The sequence below is a fragment of the Python bivittatus genome, unplaced genomic scaffold, assembly GCF_059951505.1.
Source record: "Python bivittatus isolate LINGU-HERP-01145 unplaced genomic scaffold, Pbiv_v1 ctg000610_np1212, whole genome shotgun sequence".
Classification (NCBI taxonomy): Eukaryota; Metazoa; Chordata; class Lepidosauria; order Squamata; family Pythonidae; genus Python; species Python bivittatus.
In genome coordinates this window covers 33,722,701-33,747,484 of record NW_028277088.1, presented here as the reverse complement: position 1 = coordinate 33,747,484, position 24,784 = coordinate 33,722,701, and the positions used below count along the sequence as shown (strand labels likewise).

The following is a 24,784-nucleotide window of genomic DNA, read 5'->3' as shown; positions in this document are numbered from 1 at the left end:
AGCTAATAATCTATTGGGAAATTCTTGAGAAATGTGGCTGGTGGGCTGAACCAGCCCCTTTTTCTTCTGTCCCACCAGGAACAGATTGATGGGAACATTTCTTCAAAACACACAAAAGTTCTTGCATGAAGCAAGTCAAGCACATAGGGCTTTAAAAGAGTTTGAAACTTCAATAAACAGGTTGTCGAAGGTACAATAATATGATGTTTCCCAATAGTTCTATAGGGTTTTGGATTATATTGACATATAAGTGATATACAGATAGTCCCCAGTTTAAGAATGAGTTCTGTTCCCAAGGTCTGTCCTTAAGCTGAATTTGTATTTAAGCTGGAACAGTATTATTGTATTTAATTATTATGTATTATGTATTTAACTCAAATCATTATTATTTACTCAAATCATTGTGTATTTGAATTTTGCTACAATAGGCTCCGTTCTTAACTATGGGTCATCTGTAAACTGGGCATTCTTAACCCAGGGACTACCTGTATTTAATCCTGGGTGTTCCTGTTTCTGGGGTCCATGTATGTGTTTTCAATAGTATTTAATTAATCAACTTTCATTTTTATTACTATTTCAATAGACTTAATATCCATCTCTCTAAATACTATTACCTAGAAGTTTCTCATCTATTTCATTTGTTTGAATTTTCCTTGATTATTTGTGCTAGTTTGTAATCATACAGTTCAATTTAAGAGATCTACCATCTTGAGGAGAGAGCACTATCTCAAATATGTCTTTATAGGACAGGAAGTATCATAAATCTTCTGAGCAGCCATGCATTGCATTTCAAAGGCAGGTCAGCAAAATAATTTCAGTTGTGATTCAAATATACCCTATATGTTTCTTTTAAATAACCTTCAAAAGTGCTTACACTAGAAACAGACCCTGACGTACTTTTCAATTTATGGAGAGAGAATATTCTCAAATAACCTCTTATAAACTCATTTATTATTTACTTACAGTGTAATTTGTCTTATAATGAAACTCACAGAGAAATAAAGCTAAAATCTGCTAGAAGAGTGAAACAAATTGCCCTTCATTATTACTGAACACATGTAATTATTGTAGCAAATTGTAAGCGTGAAAAGCAAAATTGAAAAGAGAAGAAAAACCAAGCTCCCAGACAAAGACCCATTCACCAAAGGCAAATAGTAAAAAGAAATGTTCAACTTTATATTAAAGGTCAGCAAACTTGAGATCTGGTGATAAGATAATCAGACTATATTCTAACAGTAGGGAATCATGACCGAACCTGTAATCTATTTTTATACCAATACTGTTAATTGGGTTCCATGTTGGGTGTGGCCATAATTGAGTAGTAGAATACATGCATTGAATATAGAAGGTCTCAGATTCAGTAGGTGTCATCTCCAGATGGGAACCCCTGTCTGAATAACTGGAGCTGTTTCCAGACTTTTATAAGGCAATATTGAGCTAGACAAACAGCTTCCTATATTCTCATTCTGTATGTATTCAGGTGCATAAATGACACTGTTTTAAAAATAGATGGTCCCATTCATTTCAACTCTGCATCCTATCTGGACCTGTAATAGGTTAGATTGGATACCTCAACTGAAATCAGTGAGAAACTCTTTTAGACAGGACATGGAGTTCAATAATCTGGAGTTTAATTCTAGTGAACATAAAGATAAATGCCAGAAACATTTCCAATGTGTCATATTGACCTTATCCCTGAATGCTTTTCAACAATCTCTATCCACAAAAGACTTTAAAAAATTAAAGAAAAAAAATGGATTCATTTCCTTTGAATTGGCCACCTTACCTTTTCAACTGGTGCATTTTCTTCACATGTTGTTACACTAGCCTTTCTTGATACAGTTTTTGATTTACTCAGTCTACGGGATACTTTTTCTCTAAGCAAAGTAGCATATCCAATGTGCTCATAGATAGGATTTGTCGTCATTTTGGAAATATATTCAGAAGCCTTGGTCTCTATATACAGTGTTATTAAGCCATCTGTTACCAAATCATGGATTGATTCAAACCTCTTCTCCCCTACAAAGTGCTTCCCATCATAAAAGAGACGGTAATTTAAGGTCTGATTCCCAAATCTGCATTAAAACACAATGAAGTTGTTTAATTAGGGTTTGAGCAGCGTAATTGTATTTTTTGCTGATTATATGCATTTTAAATACATATTATAAAGATAGAGGAGAAAAGAGTATATAATTAAGGTTGTACTCAATCAAAGCAATTTTAACAAAAAATGATGGGCCAGTGCAGAACAAATATTCCAAATTATTTACCAGGAATAAATCACTGGAATGGAGTTTGGAATAATTAAATCCCTACATTTCTTTCAAAGTAAATATTTTCTTACCCATCTCTGACAGTATTAAACACAGTTAAGCTTTACATTACAATACAGTTTCCCTGTTAAGCAAGAATTGCAACAAATTTCAACTCTAAAAATGGCTGTTAACACTGGAAATGTAAATGCATTTTAAGCAGCTAGGGGGAATATGCTTTTCAGAGGAAAGAGTTAATATAAGAGATCACAAGATCTTGTTATATGATCATTGTTTATATTTTAAAAATCTGCAGTATTAGGTCTGCACTGATTATTAGGAGAGGTTAGTTTCAGACCCCTCAGACTCTTCTATTTGCAAATGTAATGTCCACATTTATACAATATTGTACATTTTTGTTATATTTCAAATACTTTACAAATAGCTTGTTAAAATATAGCTTGCTAAAAGTCAAGTAAAGGGTTGCAATATCTAATGTTTTCAAAGGCTTAAACAGCTTGGAATTCTCTAGTTGTTTTGGATTACAACACCCATCATCCACATCTAAATGTTTTGGTTTCTTTGCTTGTTTGGATTAAAGGATTATAGAGTCTAGCAAGCATTCTGGCTATATTATATCATGTTTTAAGGTATATTATCTCGCATGTAGTTGTGATTCTCATGACATTAATGAAGGATGCCTTACGTTCTTGAGATTAACAAACATTTCTCAAAATTTATGAACAAATGTAGCAGAATCTACCTAAGAGCCAGTGTGTAACATCCAGGCTGTCGCTGGCTTTCTCTGAGAATATATGCCCCCTCTACTCCTCCAAGCAATTCATCAGCTTGCTCACGAGAAATGATCCCATGAAATCTGGAAAAACAAAGGCAGTTTAGATAATCATAATAAAGGGGGGGAGGGAATAAATACATCAGAAAGACTTGGTATTAAAGGGGGGGAAAAAGAGAAAAGGATGGAAGAGTTTCTAAATCCCAAAAAAGGCTGAGTATATTGCAGACTGGCTGCAAAGTAAGTTTTGCTAATAGCTAATAGCATTAAGTTTTGATAAGATAATAGCATTAATATGTGAAGGTGGAAGATTTTAATTCAGAGGGCATTAAAATTGGATTCCCATCATGTTGCTAATCTTTTTAAAAGATGGACTGGCTTGCCATTTAAATGTTTAGTGTTAGGACCATTCCAGTTTTCTTGGAAGGCTCCAGATGTATAACCCTGAAGGTGGTTAAAAGCATAGGAGGACTAAAAGTCCTGGTTGCTCTCAGACTATGGAAAATCTTGCCAAGAAAGAAAAACCAGACTAAAAGCAAAGGCATTTTTATTTATTTATTCAAGGCCACTTTTGCTGCATGCTCAGATCTCTTGTGAACTTAGGTTTTTGTTTTGTACTATTTGCATTATCCTCTAAGAAACTGCCTAATGCCCCTTTAAAATCTTAGTTATACTCTTGTAGCAGTGAGTTCCAAAGGTTAACTATAACCCCATTTAGGCATTTGTCTAAATGTATGAAGAGATCAATAATATGGGGAGAAAAGGACGTTGTGCTTGCAGCCCTGTTTCCATTTCTATCCAGCCTCCGTGAATTCAGGTGAGAGTTCTGAAGGGGCACTTCATATATGGTCTGAGTCATATATTCACAAGTGATTGTTTTTACTGGGGAAGAACTACTAATTTTAAATAATCTAGCTGTACCATTTTTAAAAAAATTACTGACACTTAAGTTCAGTCATCTATCTTGTCACTGAAAACTGGTTTAGGCTAAAACCTAAGTAAATCTGGACTCAGAATAGGTCCTGAATAAATACCAGATAAGGAAATGCTGTGTCTATAATGTATTGTGATGTAAAATAATTTTCAGATTAGGATTAGTTTTCTATTCTTCCTCCCTCATTAGCAACTTTTAAAGGTCTTTTAGTCCAATAATAGGCATGGGTGTCCACAGAGGTGACAGGACAATAAGGCAGCTGGCAGCTGTGCAGTAAGCAGAAGGAAAAAAAAAGTTTCTGGAAGCTGCCCAATAAAGAAAGAACACCTTTGTAAGGGTTCACTAAAAGTTCAGCAGTTTATACCACCCCTGGATGGAGAGCTAACATTATAATTAACTTTAGGCATGAGTGCACAAGGAAATTATGCAGATGTAGCATGTATTTTCAGCTTTAGTAATGAGTGCATAGTAGGGCAGTGTGCAAAAGAGTTAACGATGCACATGAGCAAGGATCAGGGAGTAAATGATGTAAGGCAACTGAAAGTGATAAGAATGGCATGTGCAGGTGTAAAAAGCGTAGGTACAGAGTAGAGGGCAACACAAGCGTATGCATGGACTGAACGTACACTTTATGACTTTGTTTTTCACTTTGTATCTTATTTATTTATTTATTTATTTATTTATTTGACTTGTCCCCGCCCATCTCCCCACAATGGGGGACTCTGGGCGGCTTACATCAAATTAAAATCATAAATACATGATTAAAAGTTATAAAAGCATCTTGTTGCAAGAATGTATAAAAAGTCTGTTAACTTGAGAGCTTTTGTGCCTGCCCTGGAAATTATTCCTGGGCACCTCACTCTTCGCAGAATAAATACTTTACCACCTCCACCCTGGTGTGTTTACTGGGCAAAACTGCATGCCAGGCTAGAACCCCCCCAGAGTTCCTGGACAACAGAGGGACGAGAAAATAAGTGTCATGATGTAAATATCACAGTTTATGCACTTGCATCAGACAAAAGGGTACAGGTATGTAATGACAGGATTTTCATCATGACATCACTGTGCACGTGCATGTTATCCTTTTTTGTGGTTTGATGCAGACCCTGTTCATTGTATGATGGAGAAACAGAACCATATTATTTTCTAAAACAAGTCTGAGTCTTTGGGCAATTCATCTAGGCAAAATAAAATGCAGAATAATTATTACAATGCAGATACATTTAGCTCACTAATTAATATAACAATTTGGAGTATTTCAAATCTGAGCCTTTTTTGAGAAAAAGAAGTATAGTTAATGCATGATAAAAGAAAGCAAAAAAAAAATAAATCCCTAAGTCCAATGCATTGTGGCAATTACCCTATTTCAATTGTTTAGAAGTTGCAGGGATGGGCACGTGCAAACTCCTAAACAAAGTAAAGCTGCATTCAAATTCAAAGGTTTGCAAAACACTCTGGATCCAGAAGGTTTCCACTTAAAATGTTCCAGGCTGAGCTCAAAATAGGTGTCTTGAATTTGAAACAGGCTGCACTATTCTGATGTTCAGGCCCAGCTTCAAACTGTAACCTTAACGCTAACCCTCCAACAAGCCAGGCTCAAAATGATGGTGTTTCAAGCTGTGAACACTTCAAATTAAATTGGAACAGCATTGGGTCAGCCTGTTTCAAATTCAAAACCTTTTGAGTCTGAAATGTTTTGCACACTCCTGTTCAGAATGATTGGTATAAAATATAACCCATCATTTCTTAGCAAATAAATCAGAGTTTTGCTGATTGTTGTTAATTAATATATGCCATATGAAAGCAAGAGTATTATATGTACAAATATGGAAGTATATTGAAAAACCTAAAATGGAGGAATGGATTGTTAAGATGGCAGATTTTGCAGAAATGGTAAAACTGACCAGTTTGATTAGGGTTAAAACAATAGATACTTTTATAAAAGAGTGGAAACTTTTTGTGGACTTTTTGTGCTGAAAATGGGAAAAAATTGTGATTTCTGGATTTGCTGGTGAAAAAGAATTGAATATGGGATAGAAGGGAACTAGGTAATGTAAACTTAAAGGGAGAAAGGATAATAAGTTTGTTTGTAACTGCTGTAAAGAAGATCAGAAGTCGCACCTTTAATTATCTTTAAAGAAGATAATGCTTTAAATTCTTTTTCCTTTTTCTATCTGTACTGTTTCTTGTGCTTTTTCTTTTATCTTTCTTCTTTTTCTTAACTTTCCTTTATATTTTTTTCATGTTTTTCTTTTACTTAATCTTTAATAAAAAGTATATGTATCAAAATATGCCATATGAAAAACATTTTCATATGATGAAAGCTTGAGCGTCTAAGGGAAAAAAGGATAATAAAGGATAACAATAATGAAGATACTGCTTTTGAACATATGATCTCTTCCAGTGGTATCCACCGGGGGATGTCAAAATGGTGATGCAACCAGGTAATCAATTAATTGCATGTATGTAGAAAGGAACAGGGCTTTAATTGCCCAATCATGCCTACCATGTTGACACTGTACCCCCCCACATGGCCCTGATCTCTTCATTAACAATTTTGAATTAATAATTTTATACTGGACAGTGGGATGTAAGAAATAACTGGTTGTAAAATACTTGTGACAAATAGTTTAATACATACTCTCTTCCATAGTATTTTGGCCTGTTCTCCACCTAAATGCAATTAAAAAAGCAAATATTAGGAACATTGTTAGACATGAACTAATGAAACTAAAAAACAGGTAAAAATTAGCCCCAAAGCTAAGTTTTTTGCATTCTTTGCTATGATGCAAAGAAAAGTAGATACAAACAATCCCTCTTTTGTGGCTCTAAATTGCACTCATAGATAAAATGTTGGATGGATATATCAGTCCTTCAGTTAATCTAATGAAATTGTACTGTAGCTGACATACTCCTACAATTGGATTTCTGGAAATGTATTAAAATATTTATTTTCCTTTTACGTATTCATCTCTGGTTTTGCTTAATGAAATCTTTTGGTGCACTACACAATGTCATTATATCATCAGCTTTGGCTTTTACAACCTTCTTTAAACAAAGAAATTCCATTTTATTGTAATGGAGTAATTAAAATGTACAGTCTAAGGAGAACCTTAACCATTCTAAATATAGAAGAACAAGTGTCTTTATTTATAAAAGGGTAAATGTAATAGTTCATATCAGTGCAACCAACTTCCATCTTAATATATTTCACGTTGCTACCTAAAAATGTTCTATGAATTACATTTTCAGTAGGTGGTGTCCAGATAGCAAAAATATCACACTGAAATTACAACTGTCACATACAATACAATTTTCATTAGCATTTGTAAGCAAATACAGGCTAGTCCAGTAGGGGGCAGATCTTTAGAGAATATAATTTGTAATTGATTTTGCTTCTAGTTATTTTAATATTGAGAGAAACAATATTTGTAGGTGTTCTTAATTTACAGTCATTCACCGTACAGAAGTAAGAAATTCCTGTCATTGCTCACCATACAGAAGTAAGCAATTCCTGTCATTGCTCAAGCCAAATAGGAATTGGAGATAATCACATCTGGAAATACACATATTGCCCATTTCTTCCTTGGTATGTTAGTTGGCAAGCGACTGAATGGCTTTATCCAGAAAGGCAGGCTTTAGCCAACACTGGTTTGGGTTGAGATTGGCCAAAAATGTCTGAACAGCTGCAGGTTGGGCAAAGTTGGGTTAACCTTTCAGGTTGGGGGGGGGGGAGTTTTGCTTATTTTGTTAGTTCAAAATGAATTGGCTCTTTTTAAGAGCAATTACCTAGATAATTTTGAGTTAATCTCAAAATGAAGCTTGAAGCTGAATTTATGGGCTAATGGTTGGCAGCTGGGGAATCTCAAAATAACTTAAGTTTATAAGGTGGGAAATATAACCATACTATTGTAAGACACCTCTTTTTCCTCCTTTTTCCCCTGGCCCCTTTTGTTTTTCTTATGCTGTCTATTTTGGCAGCCGCTACCCATTGTTCTCACAGCCTTTATCTAAATACAGAAAGAATTAATCTGTACTTTATTTCCATTTCAATAAGATTATTCCTATTTGCTTTTTCCCATTATTATGAAATGGAGTTGTGGCTAACCACAAACATTTTTCCACACCAAAATGAATTGATGAAATTCATCCCAATATATTGTTCATACAAGTTTACTTGTATCTGCATTTGTAGTCGGCCAGGTATTGAGCAGGTCTGTCACTTGGATACTGAGTTGAGTAAAAACCTCTGATAACTTATAATACAGACAAATCCAAGTATTCCTTGGTACAAGTAAGTACAAACTGTGACCTTCCAGATATTTCACTGAAAATCATAACAACTGTCTCTGCAAAAAACTGATACACTGAAATTGACTTATTTACTTTATACAACCTTTTATGCATTTTTAAACTGTGATAGTGTATGACACTTTCGCTAATCTGGACTTCACCCAGTTATATGGTTTTCCAACTCCTAGAATTTGTTGCAATGAATACTGGCAAGGAAAATTTGGCAGTTGGTCTACACAGCTTGAGGGAACTTAGATTGTGGCAGGTACAGCAATGACAAATGTCTGTACATTTACTATTTGTATCATCTCTCCAAGAAGCTCAAAGCAGTAATTTACCATCAATACAACTCTACCGAAAATGTCAAAACAACTTCATGAAAATGCCTGTGTTAAAAATCATGTTTTACAAGGTTTCAAGTATAGCTTGATTTACTGATTTCAAGATCATGGTTCAATAGATATGACAGCTTCTGAACAAATTAACACAGCTATCATTAGAGACCACATTCTTATGGTATGTCCTAATAGATTTTATTTGTCTAAGTCAATGTATTCACAAAAACTATAAATTTATAATGCAGTCCTGGTTCAAGAGATGGAAAAATTGCTGAATTAATGTATCTTAAATAAATGGCAGGCAGGCTTTAGATATACACCCATTTATTTGCAAGTAAATGAATTTTGGATCATGAAATGAGCCCTTGCTGAGTCATTTAACCACATTCTGCAACCCTGCCTTCTCCTTGGAAAAGACACTGTAGCTGCCAAAGTGATCTTCTCTCATTACAATTGAAGATTGAAAATGATATGCAACTGTACAGTAGAAACTATTCAGAAATGTTTAATGTCTGTGGGATGAAATATGCTCTAAATATAAATTCCAACTTCTAGCAAATGATATGCACTAAATTCATAACCAAAATGATATAATTCTAACAACTTGTGATTTCAGAATTAAATTAGCTGTTTTAATAAAAACACTGCTTCTTCAGGCTGTAAGTTAATGTAAGACACTGAATATTATGCCAACATCTTAAATTCAATATGCATTTGAGGTAAGCATTATTTCAAAGCTAGAAGCTGTGACTAAATTTTGCCACACTTAGGAGTCAAATTATCCTTAATATAACATTACTGGTGTTTTTTAAATACCTTTAGCTAATCTCTGCCTGCCACCAGCACTTTTGTCCCTTAAGAGTCAATTATCTTAGATGTAACATGTATCCTATATAAACCTTTGTGATGGCTTATTCACTGATTTGACAAATGAAGATACACATTATAGGAAGTCCTTGTTTAGCAACTACAATTGGGATCAGCAACTCAGTCATTAGCAACTGCCTCATACAGCGACCATTCACAGTTGTGACCAAGATGAAAAAGTAACTTTGTGACCAATCCTTGCATTTACAACCTGCTAGGAGGTCAAGCCAGTTAGTCTTAAAGGAAATCAACCCTGACTGCTCATTGGAAGGATTGATAATGAAGCTCAAGCTCAGATACAGTGGTACCTCTAGTTACGAACTTAATCCGTTCCGTGACTCTGGTTGCAACTCGAGTTGGTTGCAAGTTGAGGTAAAGTTTCCCATAAGGTTCAATGTAAATATGGCTAATCCGCCCTCCGAATTTGGTCGCACCCTGAGGTAAATTTCCCCCATAAGGTTCAATGTAAATACAGCTAAACAGTTCTGAAACATATGCATTTTATTTTTAAACCTCAAAAACATGAAAAAAAGTACAGTACAGCACAGTATGAAGAGGGAGAATGGGGTGGGGAGGCAGTTATTGTTTGGAGGGAGAGTCCCCCTCCAAAGGGACATCGGGGAGATTTCCTTCAGGGGTTTCCTCTCTTCTTTGCCTCTTAGCTGGAGGCTCAGTTCTGGGGAAAAACCTGTCTAAAGTCAGTTGCCAGCCTGCTCTGCATTTTCTTTGGAGCCATGCTGACAAGCACACCAAAAACCTTCAAACACCACAAAACACACCACAAGCCTCACCGAACGTCTCCTTGCTACCACGATCTCGCCCACAGGAAGCCGCGACCGCGTGGCAGCAGGGAAAATGGCCGCGGATCCAGTTCGTAACTCGAGGTGGAGTTCACAAGTAGAGGTAAATTTTTGGGGCCGGAGCTGGTCGTATCTCGAAAAATTCGTAAGGAGGGGCGTTCGTAACTAGAAGTACCACTGTACTTTGGTCACCTAATGAGAAGAGAGGACTCTTTGGAAAAGACCCTGATGCTGGGAAAGATTGAAGGCAAAAGGAGAAGGGGACAGCAGAGGATGAAATGGTCAGATAGCATCACTGAAGCAATGAGCATGAAACTGAGCAAACTCAGGGAGGCAGTGAAGGACAAGAAGGCCTGGTGCGATATGGTTCATGGGGTCACAAAGAGTCGGACACGACTTAACGACTGAACAACAAGAAAGCAAAGGAAAACTGAAGTAAGATCATAAGCACATTGCAGCTTCTCTTAGTGACTGCTTCACTTAACAACCGAGCTGCCAGTCCCAATTGTGGTCGCTAAACAAGGACTACCTATACTGGTAACTTAATATCTTTCTACCATACTTTATTTTCTGAAGAAAAAACAAGCCCCTTTACAATAATAACACCTTAGAAATGTGGAGGTATTCAAATCTCAACATATTTTATTATCTGTGAAGACTCTGTTTCATGGTGCTTATCAGTTCTCCAGTCTACATGTTTCTGCTATATGGTGCACCTCATGAAAAAACTGTGTACTTTATAGGCCTCCATGCAATATAATTTGTCTCTCTTTTATTTCCTCAGTGGTGTACTACTTTGGATTTTCATTGTTCAAATTGCTGCCTTTAGGGCAGCTGCAATGTGAACTTTTCTGGGAAACAGGGAAATGGTGTACCAAAAATTTAAGAAAAATCATAGTAAAAGTATATATTCTTTTATCATATAATGAAACAACTTATAAATATGTTATCAATTAGATAATGTAATATGTTCTAAAACCAATGAATCAGAAGACATTGAAAGTCTTTTGCTACTGATAGGTCTGTTAGTTTTAAAAGACATTTTGCAAATATTATTATTCTATAAATACTCGAAACTTCCCTTCAATGATAGTAGATTTTCAGGATCTAAAAATAAATGATTCTCTGTATCTGGCCTAATTATGAACAACATTCTGAACTACATTTTAGTATGCATCTTAATTCAAAGAAGAAATGGAAGAAAACTAAAGGTGTCTGTTTATTAATCTAATGCTTAGTATTCTTGTTTATCATGACCAATAGGAACTCTTGTCTTTTCTAGAGAAAACTTTAAAAAGAAAAGACAGAAGAATGATGTGAGGGGAGAACATTGATACCCACTTGTAAGTGCTGGGTGTCAAAAAAGAGAATCAGTTTTAGCCTCCTGACTTCTAGTCTAAAGGAAAACAGATAGACTAGAAGACTATCAAAAACAGATAATGTCCCAAAACCAATCAGTTTGGAAACTGAAAGACAAAAGGTTAATTTTTCTTGTCCCCTCTACCAAAAGATATCCTTTATTCATTCCTCTTCCAGCCCTTTTCACTTTTTGCTTTTAAAAAAATAATCCCTTTCCATTTCCTAAATAAATAATAAGTAAAAGCAGCTCATTTGTTTTAGTGGTGATTTCTCTTGCCCACAGCATTTCCATATTTACCTCTAGTTGACATAATCAAAAAAATTCTGATGATGTAACAGAGGCGGTCATTATTGTTGTTTTAAAATATAAAGCACTGCAATGCAAGTATCAAACTGCTAGAACATTAAAAAAATGATCAGAGTCTAAATGTGATTTAAAAACTGTTTTAATAGTTCAAAATGAAAATGTTGATGTGAAAAATTATGAGATGCAATATAGAAAATATACCTTAATCTAAAAGTATTGTGAGATTTTTGCCTCCACTGATCAGTTGAAAAAGAAAAACTCTCATAATTTATACCATCATAGGAAATATATAAAATATACCTTTTAATCTCCCAAATATTTCTCAAGATTAAGCAAAACCAAAAGCAAATCAAAATCCAAAATCCTTTCCTGCACTTTTAAAATCGAATGTAGAATTTTACATATGCATATTTTTATTGGAAGCATAAGTGCATATTGTAGTAAAGAGGATTTTGCAACTGACAGCAGGTAGACTCATCTTTACCCATTGCCAGTATCTGAAGATCAATTTACAGTTATATAGCAATTTTGCTGCCTCTATAATTATCTTTGTGCATCCACCCAGCCACACTGCTTAATCTCTTAATCTCTTAATGATGGGAAAGTCTGAAAAGTGTATTAGTAAGATGTTCAAAATCCAAAATATAAACATTGAAGCTTGCCTTACAGTGACATGTAAAATATCCCTCTTCAATAGAATAAAGGCAGATGAATCCAGCTTTTGTATTCTAGTCACATTACAAGCACCAATGAGAAGTATTATCCAGTAATAGGAGCACACTATATTACTAGGGGAACATGCATTTAGTAGAATAGAGAAGCAAGTGAGACAATAACAAACTCAACTCTAAGGAATAGCTCAACAACTGAGCCAGCTTTCCCTGCATAAGTAAACTCAAATGATTACATGCGCGTGTGTGTGTGTGTGTGTGTGTGTGTGTGTATTAGAGTATTCAGTTACCTCTAAGCTAGACCTTTATATAATTTATGAATTTCAGTTTCTATACTGGGACTGAACAGGAGATAAAAAGAAAAAGGGGTTCTTTTCACTAGCATAGAACCACAATTAAAGATAGGCACATTTTCAAATGCTTGTATTTTGGACATGACTAACAGACACCAATTTTTGCCACTTCTACATTAATTCTTCCCATTTCAGCTGCAGATTCCTATAAAAAAGTGATCTATGATGATGGTAAAAGCACAGAAAAGGACTGAAATGATACACAGTATTCTATACAAACTGTGATGTACTGGTTAATCATTCTTCCTTCTCATTTTTCTTTGGCATGATATTATCATTGCAACTTTCCTTCTTTTGCAAAGAATACTTTACAGATAAATTGGCAAAATCCAAGGAATTTTCACATGTCACAGGGGAATGCATTTTAGCTTGAAACCTTCTGCATGTATTTAAGTCTCTTTGAGGTGATATGTTGCCAAGATGATAAAGTAAAAGAAGTCAGAGCCATTTTAATTGTTCTCAGTTAAGCACTGCCTATCAACTGTCATGTTAAGAAAGTCATTGTCAAAGATAGGAAATGCTTGGGTATACATCTGAATTTGCCACTTTCAACTTTTGGGCTTCACAGAAAGGGTGTGTGTCGGATGAGAAGTGGGAGATCATGAGGTCTCATTTTAATTCAGTCCTAATCTTTGCTGCTCTGGTCTCACCGAACAAGGGCAACATTATGGAGAGCTCCTTGACAGCAACTTTCTGTGACAAAATTTTGGACCAAAATCTCTGGCTCTATTCTCTTTCCTTGGAAAGTGAAATGCACTCCAGTGTGAGGCCCATAGCTTGGAATCTACAACTCAATGACCAGGTTCCCTCAATACACTGAACTATGATTTGCCTAACATTGCATTAATGAATATCAACTTTGGCTCTGTTCACCCAGTAAATTAAACCATCAACAATACTTTAGAAATCAAAGGAACTGGGTTCACACAATACACTGAGCTAAAAGCAAACAAACCACGTTATGGGTTAGTGTGATGAGTGATGCAAGTCAGACTTAAAATATCATGCAAAGTATGCAGTCTGCTTCATGAGCTAGCTCTGTCGATTGTGATGCCCTTGGAAGGCTTGGCTGGATTAGGGTTCACTCTGTGTGCCAGTACCAGGTTGGTGTTGTACAAATCCCTGTCCTGATGGACTCTGAAATCATGACAGCTGAGTGACCTTGAACCTATTACTCAGCCTCAACATATGCTTCTCAAGTTGTTGGGAGTTTTTGTGAGTGGCTTTAAAAGCTGATAATTGGCCAGTAGGTGTGTACAATAGAGAGAAACTGCACCTTCAGTAAAGGTTCCTTTGTATTATAATCTATAGGTAGACAAACAGAAGAAGCTGAAGGAATAATAGTTATATGTGATTTATCTTGAGTTCATTTAAAACCAAATTATGGAATGCAGCAAATGTGGCATAGATCTTCTAATTTGCCTGAAAGAGTTACAGACTTTGATCTATGTTGCTCTAATTTTCATCTTGGACAAAAAGTACTATTTTTATTTTCCTCTAAACCTAACTTCCTTTATCCAAAAATGAACTTATATGAATACAAATCTACCCCTTCTTATATACCTGTTCTGGTGACTTGTTTCCTGATTTTCACCCAAAATAAACTCTGCAGCAATAACAATATAATTCTTCTTGAGGCGTGGACTGGATATCTCCTAATTTATACACTGTATTTGAAGGTAGTGAACTTCCTGCCCAGCTATTTGATGACTCTCTCCCTGAATAGTCTCCAATTTCATCCCTAGAGGTTCAAAAATTAATTTCTCAATTGGAAAACAGTAAAGTTCCTAGTAAAAAGAATTCTTAAAATTAAACCTTACATGGTAGGCATCTGTGCTTGCTCCCTTCTTCAAAGCCATAAGCAATGCTTTATGTCTCCCTAAAAGTTGGCTACATCATCCCCATCTTCCAAATTATTTCTTTCATGGAGCAGAATAGAGGAGGGATCACTGGTGTCTTACATTCCATCTACGTTCTGCTGCTATTTACACATAAAGTTTTAAGTTGAAATGACCAATGGCCATTCCCTTTTGGACTGTCCATGCTCACAAGAGTTTCTATAGCTCTGGAAAATTCTGTGGATCATAGAGACAGAGATAATCTAAACTGTTGCCTGTTCTTCATGTCTCTCTTTGTACCTGCTTTTTGTCCCATTTTGCCTGTCAACAGTTTCTGATGTTTGCTGATGTTTAATAAATAAGCCTCAAGATATATTTTTGCTAGCTGAACTGACTGGCATGTGTGCTGGCTCTGATCTGGATATAGGAATTGACTGGGAGTATGCTGGGTGCCAACAATCTGGAAATGACCACAGTAATTTACCAACAATTAACACTATGATTCCTTGTGCTTTATTTGATAAAAATATTTTTGTCGCTAGGTAAACAATCAAATTAGAAACATAATAATAAAATATCTTTCCTTAAAAATGGCATTTAACAACCATAAAATCCACAGTAGAAAAGTAATCTTTCATGAAGCTGAGATAGACCATTAATAAATATTCATGACATACTAGGTACTCAACTATCTGGAAAATCACTTAATCCAGTATTTGCATCCACTCTTATTTTATTATTTAGGCAATGAGGATAACATGGGAACCTTTGTCAAATGGTTTGATGAAATCAAAATATACAGTGGAATTTCTATTACTTGCCAGTTTATTAATGTTGTCAGAAAACAAACAAAAAACACAAATTAGTTTGGCCCAGCATGACTTATTTTATGAAACTAGATATTAATTAAATTGGCCACAATGATTGGACCTGATGATACGTTTTGAGGCAGAGCAAGCATTTCAGGGTTCTCTAAAATCTTCCCTGGCTCTAATTACAACTAAAGTACAAGTCAGTCCGGTGTAGTAGTTAAGGTGGAAGAACCAGATCCAAGTCCATTCTGCGAAGCACCTGGTGCTTTAGGACTAGTTACTATCTATCAGTCCAATGTATCCCACAGGAGTATTGTTGCGAGAATAAAATTGTGTGCCACTTTGAACAGGAAAGATAAAATATAAATAAAACTTTCTAGTTCACCCCTATCACTACCACCTGGTTCCAAAATTACTAGTTAGAAATGAACTGCAATCCACTGCTGAGGAATTTGGGAGAGAACTTTGCTTCTCATTGGCCTTTTTAAACCTCACCCCAACATCAACAGAGACATCAGTGTTTTCATTATTTAAAAGAGATTCCTCTTCGTTCCTGTATTGGTTCCTGATGTCAGGCTTGGGCGACAAGCTGGTCGGTCAATTCCTGTTGCAACCAACAGATCAACATTCAGTTGATCTGAAAAAAAAAGTGAGCCCTGCACATGTGGGAAAAAAAGCTAGGAAGGAAAAAAATGGTTCCAAAATAAACTGAACTGGGGTCCTTCCAGGGGAAAAGTAGAACAAAAATCTCCTCATCTTCCTCCTCCTCCTCCTTATTATTATTATTTTCCTGATTCTGGACAAAAGTAGAGTGGCAGTCAACTGTTATAAGCCGCAAGCAATTATTTGTTCATTACCTATTTCACAATTTTGCTTATTTCTAATAATTTATAGTCAAGCCTTTCTTTGACAATATCTAAAAAACATTATGGAATACTCTTCTAAAAAGATAGCTTGAGGAAATTCAATCAACCAGAATTTTCTCAAGTGAGTGCAGTACAATACAGTATGATTTCCTTTCACCCAGAAATTGTAATGAAGTCCCATAAAGAACAAAAGGAAACTGACTTACAAGCTTTGCAGCCTAGCAATTTGGTCACTTTTGCATGAATGGAGCTGCTGTTGTATAGGTCTCCTGCCTGCTGTTGGAAATGGAGCTCTTTCCAGCCAATTGCTGATCATTGGCAGGAACAACTCTATTTCAGAAGAAAGGTTTAAATTCTTTGATGAAGTCTGCTAAAGCATCAAGAAACGTTGCTAACCCACGAGCAGATCCATAAGGAAGGAAACTTTAACCTGCCTGTTGAAATGCACATTTCAGCAGGTGCTCTGACAAATTGATTCACCAGATGGATGATCTGTGCACAGAACTATTCCAATGTTCTACACAAAGGTCTTGCAAATATCCCCTGGCATGTTCAAGGAAAGAAAACAATTCATTAATTAGGTGTTTACTATCTGGAGACAAAATGTGATTGTAGACTCCTTTCAAGATATTGTGCAAACACATGTAGCTATCATGGATATAAACTTGAACATGAGCTAAGAAATTATATATATATATATATATATTTTAAAAAGTGACAAATATGGAACCAGCCAATAATTGAATGACAATTAATTTTATCTAAGTCTTCACATTCACAGTCACTGGCTTGAAATGGGTGACTATACAAATTGAATGAGTAAATAAATAAATTTCAGTCATATAGAAAGAACATCTGTATACACCTAATTTTAGCAAGAGTATTCTGAGACATTTGTCGAAACAAATCTTGTCAGATGACAAATTGGTTTGAAAAAACAGAAACAGTAGGAGATGTGCTGGAAAAAAAATCATACCAATTAAAAAAACTGCATCTTTTGGAACACAAGAATTCTTGCAGTTCTGCTGAAAACACTGTAATTATATAAATGACTAAATGCTTTTACCTACATTCTAATACATAGCCTATCAATATAATTTTTAAATGCTCACTTTGTAAAGTAAAAATAGAGAAAGGTTTAAAAAGCTTTGATGATGGAATATATATTTATAATATTCAATTAAGGATGATGATTAGTAGTATCAATATATTGCTAATAATTTGTTTAATAAAAGAGTATGTGCAGAAAACTAAACTGACCTCATGAGGACAAATGATCCTCTTGGGACGAGGTGCTTCTTGTTGTAACTGATACACTGTTGAACATAAAAGTGCAATCATAGTTAGAAGGTTGCAGTGAACCAATGTTTATTTCTACATGTTTCAGGCAAATACCTCAAACTAAATTGAAATAAAGTAAGATTGTAGCTGAAATGGAGATTATATGCTAACATATTTCAAATGCATACATAAAATAGGGCTAACAAAACTGGGCTGCAGAAGTCTAAATGACAGCTAGAGTTACAGAAAATTCTACTCTTTGCTGTCATTTAGCAGTCAGCCAAATTGTGCAGATCAGGTCTGGCAGCCAACTGGGTAACTTTGGGCCAGTCACTTTCCTAGGAAGAAAGCAGTGGCAAATCAGTTCTGCAAATGTTGCCTGGAAAACTGCATGGAATTCTTCATATAGTTGCTAGGAGTGAAGACTGTCTCAGAGGCAAAAAAATATAAAAATAAGTAAATAAATTAGCAAGGGAAGTTTGCAATAATATATGTCATAAACAATACAATGCCCATAATGCCAACCCGGCAGAATTTCTATAAACTTTTCAATATTTTTATAATCCTTTATATCAGCTCCATCCTTGTCTTCTTTTTCCTCTCTCTCCCAGAACTATTTACAGCTTGAGTTTTAATGATCCCATGTCAGTAAATGAGCTGGTCAGTAATAATCCAAGTAAATGAAATACATTAGAAAATTACTTGGGTCAGCAAAAAAAATTAAGCATTGTGCAACATGCATGTATTCAGGGAATACATAAGTGAGGAAAGAGTAGCTTTCTGTAACCTCAACAAGCTGAGTATTTATTTCCAATCTAACCATTCTGAAGACAGCTATCATAATATGCATAAACTGACCAGTGATGGCTGCTCCCTAGCTATTCCAGTCAAGGGTGGAAGGTAGGCTCCATGATAATCATTAGAGTGAAGTCTGAAAGCGTCTATATTCAAGTAACAGCTGATTCAGAAAGAACTGGTTTGCCTAATGACAACAAAATCTTCATGTATGAATTCAAACTTTGTGATTCTGGAATTTCTTAACTAGAGAAATCAAATGAAAGAATTAAAGCAGCCACATCCTTTGCATCACTGCTTCAAATGGTGTCTGAGGATGTCAGCCGAGGGAAGTAGCTATGCATGCATACACAGACAGCACAGCACAGCACACCTGTTGAAGCAAAGTACACAGATGTTTTAACGGTTAATGCTTTGAAGAGAGATGCTTCATGCTAAATAGAAACCTTGGCAAACATCAGTTCTAGAAGGTCTTTTTAGCTACAATAATTTGGTCAGTTTAAAAAAGTCTTCTTCATGACTTCTTTTTGCTGTTGCTGGAAGGCAAATTTTAAGAAGAGATCACATTTCCATAGAGGTAAGGAGTTTACTGGAAGACCTTTGCTGAATTTCCCAGATGTCTGACAAGGCTCAGCGTAAGGCTGAAATACATAACAAGGCATGGATAATTATGAATATTTATTGAATATTAGGAAGAAGCCAAAAAATAAGTTGATTTTGCCCCACCAACATGAAGATGAGGTTCTCCTTTGTATCCGTTATCATGGATTTTGGTGTTTCTTTCTGTTACATCTCCCATTGTTTAATGAACCTTTTTCCTTTATTTTTCAGTCTGAAAGCTGGATAACTGTTAATTGCTGACATAACAAACATATCTGCCTTAATTCCCACAGCACTTAACTCCCACAGAAATGGGACTGCAAGAGAGGCTGTTTACAATTTAAAAATCATGATTCATAGCTTTGATTCTTTGGGCTGGGGATATGCAAACAAGAATTCTTCTTTGGGAAAAAAAATCTCAGAAAGAAGATTGGTACATCAAGGTTAGCCACTTTCTGCATAAAACAACTAATAAAACTATTTCAGAATGAGACAATGGCAATTTAACCATCTGTAGGCTTTATGGGTCAGATGGAAATCTCATTGTTTTTTGTTCCACTGGTAAATGTTGGAAGCTTATTCTCAGCATTTCCTTGCATTCACCTGTATTAGTGGTTTCAAACACAGTAAAGGCAGCCTTTTTGCCTTTTTCTTCCAGTAATGTAAGGTGTGATGTAAGATACCTGGGTTGAATTGTCAAACTGCAAACTGACCTAGTTCATATAATTTCTCCAGGTTAATATTCCATGTCTGTAATATTATTGTGTAGGTGAAATAATATTTGTACTACTCCTTTTCTGTTGCACTCAAAATCCCTCCAATCTCCATTCCCATTAATGGCACAGTTATTTTGACATTGGGAACACATACACCATATGTATAAATTGAGAATTAATTAATTAAGAAAATTAAGAAAACAAAATAAAATGCACAAACTTCCCCATGGAATCCAAAACAGTGCAAATAATCTTGACCTCATCCATGGTCCCTCCACTTAACATCATTGCTCCATAAACTGTGGCCTTTGCCATCCATAAATATGTTAGAAATGGCCCCTCCAAAAGAACACACATTTTGTCCAAAAGCAAAAAAAGGCCAACAGGTGTGAGGACTGAAGTTGCCAAGGCTGGGAGCAAAGAGCCTGAGACCAGATGAGGCTACTATCAAAACACTGTGCACAACAAGCAGCCAGAAACCTGGTACCGCATTAGGGTTGGAAAGACATAAGATTTAAACCTGGTGCTATTCTATAAAAGAGGACTGGGTTGTCATAGACTGTAGTGGTTGATCTTCCTTGTTATTATGAGTTCTTGTATCTGGAGTAAAAACAACTTGTTATGTATCCGAGTCTTGCCCCTGACTGTTCCACTGGCAGCTCTTGAATTCTGCTTGATTTCTACCGAGAGATATTTTGCCGTGCTCTAGACAAAGCTCTGGCAGAGGTGTAGATAACAGTTAAAATGATCAAATCCAGCAATCCATGGTAATAGGCATAAATTGTGGTTATAATCTGGAAATCGTATCTATCTATTCTTCAAATTCTATTCTTCAAATGTATCCCCTTTAAATATACAAACTGTAGGCTGCTCTTCAGTACTAAAGGTATAACTGACATTTTATTCAATATTCCTCTGGAAATCTAAAAGACAGCTTCCCAGAAACAAAAGCTGCAATCAAATCAATGGGACCTGTCTTGAATAAATGGTCTGAGAACTGCAATCAAAGTTGAAAAAAGGCATTTACCCCTGTAAAATATCTTTTTAATCTGTTCAATCGTGTCCAATTCTCAGAGACTGCCTGGACAAGTCCTTACAGTTTTCTTGGCAAGGCTTTTCAGAAGTGGTTTGCTATGGCCTTCTTCCTAGGGCTGAGAGAAAAAGACTGGTCTAAGATCACCCAACTGGCTTAGTGCCTAGGCAGGACTAGAACTCATGGTCTCCAGCCTGATGCCTTAACTACTACACCAAACTGGCTCTCTAAAATATCTATTAGAAACATGAGTAACTGTCTTTCCCAGCCAAGTAGCCTTCAGATGTGTTGAGACTGCAACTCTCAGCATTCCCTACAGGATTGCAGCTCTCTCTTTATTTCAATACCTAAAGCTAATACTCTATACCAAGAAAAAAAAATCTTACATATACTAGAGCCTTAAAATAATCCAGTTATTGACTACTACAAACTATTTTTTTGATTAATTTATAATCTCTCTGATTCAGATTTTAAAACATTTGATTTTAAATCTTAAAATCCTTGTTTATTTCTTCTTTTCTATGTTCACTTCATGTATTATACCTCCAAATAAAGTTTGGTGTTTTATTGAAATCTAGGAACATTTCCAAATTAGGTCCCTTCCCTCTCCCCATTCCCAGTCTCTAGATTCTGAATACTCACAGTATGATTTCCATATTGGAGGTTGATATTCTTCAGCATCTAGAATAATGATAAAATAAACATCAATCAATTAAGCAGCCCAGTGAAAATATCAATATTATTGCCTTTTCCAGAGAATGTTAATTCTTACACATGACAGTTTATTCATGTTGTCTCTCTATGTTTTGGAATAATCTTTTAAAATTCTACAAAGTATTTAAGTATATTTCCTACAGATGTTTACATGGCTTTGTTAAGGATTAATTAAAATGGCATGATTTTTATAATTTTTACAATTATTTTCTCAGCAAATATCACAGTTGCTCTCGTATCTGACCACTGCAACGTTAAGAAATAATAATTTGTGACATAGCTGGAGTTTGGTCAATGATGGCTTTAAAGCAAAAGTGGGAACCCTCTAGGGCAGGGCAAATATAGATGTCACAACTGGACCTCTGAGTTCTCCAGGTTTCCTGCCCTTTCCCAAAATCAGATCATGGTCATTGTTAGATTCTTCTTTATTTGCAGATCAAATGGAGCAGAACAGAAAACAAAGACAATGCAATAAGAGCAATTTCCTTTGATAGATGAGGTAGAACTGTCATTAAGGCCACATCCATCTCAAATTGTACACATCAGATGAAATATCAACAAGCAATGGCAAACTAGGATACAGTTTGTAGTATGGAACAGTATTTTGACTACTGCACTTTCACACATATACATATTCAAGAACAATTACAGTAATAAGTAATGGTCACTTTGCATTACACACACACATACAATATTTATCTACAAAAGCACTAATAGAATGTTATTCTTTCACAGGACTGATAAAAATAAAAAGTCAAGGGTATTCCTTGAGCTCATGCACATAAATATTAGACATACACACATGCACACGCAAAAGCTATTTGCTAAAAATGTTAACAATTAACTACAGATCATTTTTTAAAAAGCACATCATTAATTCACAAAATGGATAAAATAAATGCAGACTTAACCATATTTCATTAATATTACAAATGATACATATAGCGTTTGACTGCACCATTCAATGGAATTAGTATTTGTCATTATGCCTTCTTAGTCAAATAAATTGTTTCTTGCTAATTCAATCTTTGTTATGTCAGTTCTTCAAAGGAAATAGCTGAAGGCCAGAAATGACATTTTTTTCTCCCCCAACATCCACAAATTTGGCATTAGAAGCTTATTAAATTATGTTATTAACATCAGCCTTGATCAGTAATTAGATCATTTTTGGATTAATACACATGTAAAGAAAAATATGATGACACATTATGTTGATGAAGATTCTCAGTCATCCAGGTGGAATTATCTGGAGATTGAGTCATGGCAACTGGACTTCTTTTCTTTTGGTTAGATAACCGCCCTAACAGCGGTTAAGAAGAGACTAGAAAATGACAGCACCCTCAACAGGAGAAGCAACCTCAACCCGGACCAGATCTGCTGCCTCTTGGACCTGTGCCTCAACACCACTTACTTCACTTACAGAGGTGACTTCTACAGACAGAAACACGGCTGTGCCATGGGCTCCCCTGTGTCTCCCATTGTTGCCAACCTGTACATGGAAGAAGTGGGGAAGAAAGCTCTCAGCTCTTTCCAGGGAATAGCACCAACCCACTGGTTCAGGTATGTGGATGACACCTGGGTTAAAATCAGAGTCCAGGAGGTACAGGCCTTCATAGACCATATAAACACCATAGACTCAAACATCACGTTCACCAGGGAAGACACCAAGGACAACAGGCAGGCATTTCTAGACTGTGAAGTTCTAATTGGGACCTGTGGCAAGTTAGAAATAGGGATTTACAGGAAACCCACACACACAGACCAATACTTGCAGTTTGACTCCACCATCCACTGCAGCACAAACTAGGAGTCATCAGGACATTACACCGCAGGGCAGAAACCATCCCCCCCTCCATAGATGCCAAAAAGAAAGAAAACAGACACCTGAGGACAGCTCTTAAGACCCGTGGGTATCCAGATTGGGCCTTTATTAAATCTACTTCCAGATCCAACAAGAAACAGCACTCAGAGCTGAGACCCAGAGTCAATGGAAGAATCTTGTCATTCCTTACATGGCTGTTGTGTCGGAGAAGATAAAACAGATATTTGGAAAACGCCACATTCCTGTGTTTTTCAAACCCACTAACACGCTGAGACAGAGGCTTATACACCCTAAAGATCTAATACCAAAACATAAGAAGAACAAGTATATGCAATCTAGTGCAGTGAGAAGTGTTCAGAGCTCTACCTTTACACAAGAGGATGGCCCAGCACAGGAGGAGCAACAACACAGGACCAGAGTCAGCAGTTTACCCTTCATCTAAAAGAAAAAGGACACTCATTTGAGGACAATAATGTTCACATTTTGGACAGAGAAGATAGGTGGTTTGAGAGAGGAGTGAAGGAATCCATTTATGCCAAAGCGGAAAATCCTTCTCTCAATAGAGATGGAGGACTCAGACACAACTTGTCTCCCATTTTTCATGCTGCTCTTTCATCAGTCCCCAGGAAGATTAAGACCACTTCACAAGTTCACCAGGGAGGCAGCACTTAGCAACCCACGTGGGGATGAGTGTGGAATTAGGAGTAAGACATCTACATCCCAAAGACTCTACTAATTACATCTCCTATTGTCCCTTCAACGAGCCCATCAAGTTAGTGAGAAACACAGCCACCCTGGAAGACATGGGTCCTCCCCAACCAACTTTCTAGACTGAAGAAGCTGATTGGACAAGCAGTGATATGTATCAAACCAAAAGAAAAGAAGTTCAGTTGCCATGACTCAACCTCCAGATGATGACACATTGTAGGGGCAAAACATTTATTTTCGATTATACTTTTATTGATTTTCACTTGCTACTTAATTTCAGAAAAACAAGCAAAGTAACTATGAGGCTTAGAGAAGTAATTTTTATAACCTAATGAGCATTTGAAATTAGTTATGTACTGTATTTAAAAGACATGAGGTTGAAAAGGCTCTTGAATGAACAAATGATTCCTTTTCATTATTACAATAGTGTAATAAAGACAATCCCCTTCATGGATCACTGCCTTGTCGTGGCAAAGGGGCTTGCATAACTCAGTGAAGCCATGAGCTATACCGTGCAGGGCCACCCAAGACGGACAGGTCATGACAGAGAGTTCTGACAAAATGTGGTCCACTGGAGAAGGAAATGGCAACCCACTCCAGTATCCTTGCCAAGAAAACCCCATGGACAATGT

The 24,784-nt window shown here is 36.0% G+C and overlaps 1 protein-coding gene across 1 annotated transcript in view; it reads right to left on the bottom strand.

The window, feature by feature from the left end:
- The window catches only part of CHN2 (chimerin 2), a 144,929-nt gene that overhangs the window by 67,484 nt on the left and 52,661 nt on the right, over positions 1-24,784 (bottom strand). Inside the window, exons 2-6 of the mRNA XM_088150742.1 lie at positions 21,551-21,589; positions 17,744-17,799; positions 6,621-6,652; positions 3,016-3,129; positions 1,787-2,075 (exon numbers count right to left, since the gene is read on the bottom strand). Of these exons, the coding sequence (XP_088006868.1) occupies positions 1,787-2,075; positions 3,016-3,129; positions 6,621-6,652; positions 17,744-17,799; positions 21,551-21,589 (530 nt within the window). The remainder of the gene's footprint in view (positions 1-1,786; positions 2,076-3,015; positions 3,130-6,620; positions 6,653-17,743; positions 17,800-21,550; positions 21,590-24,784) is intronic.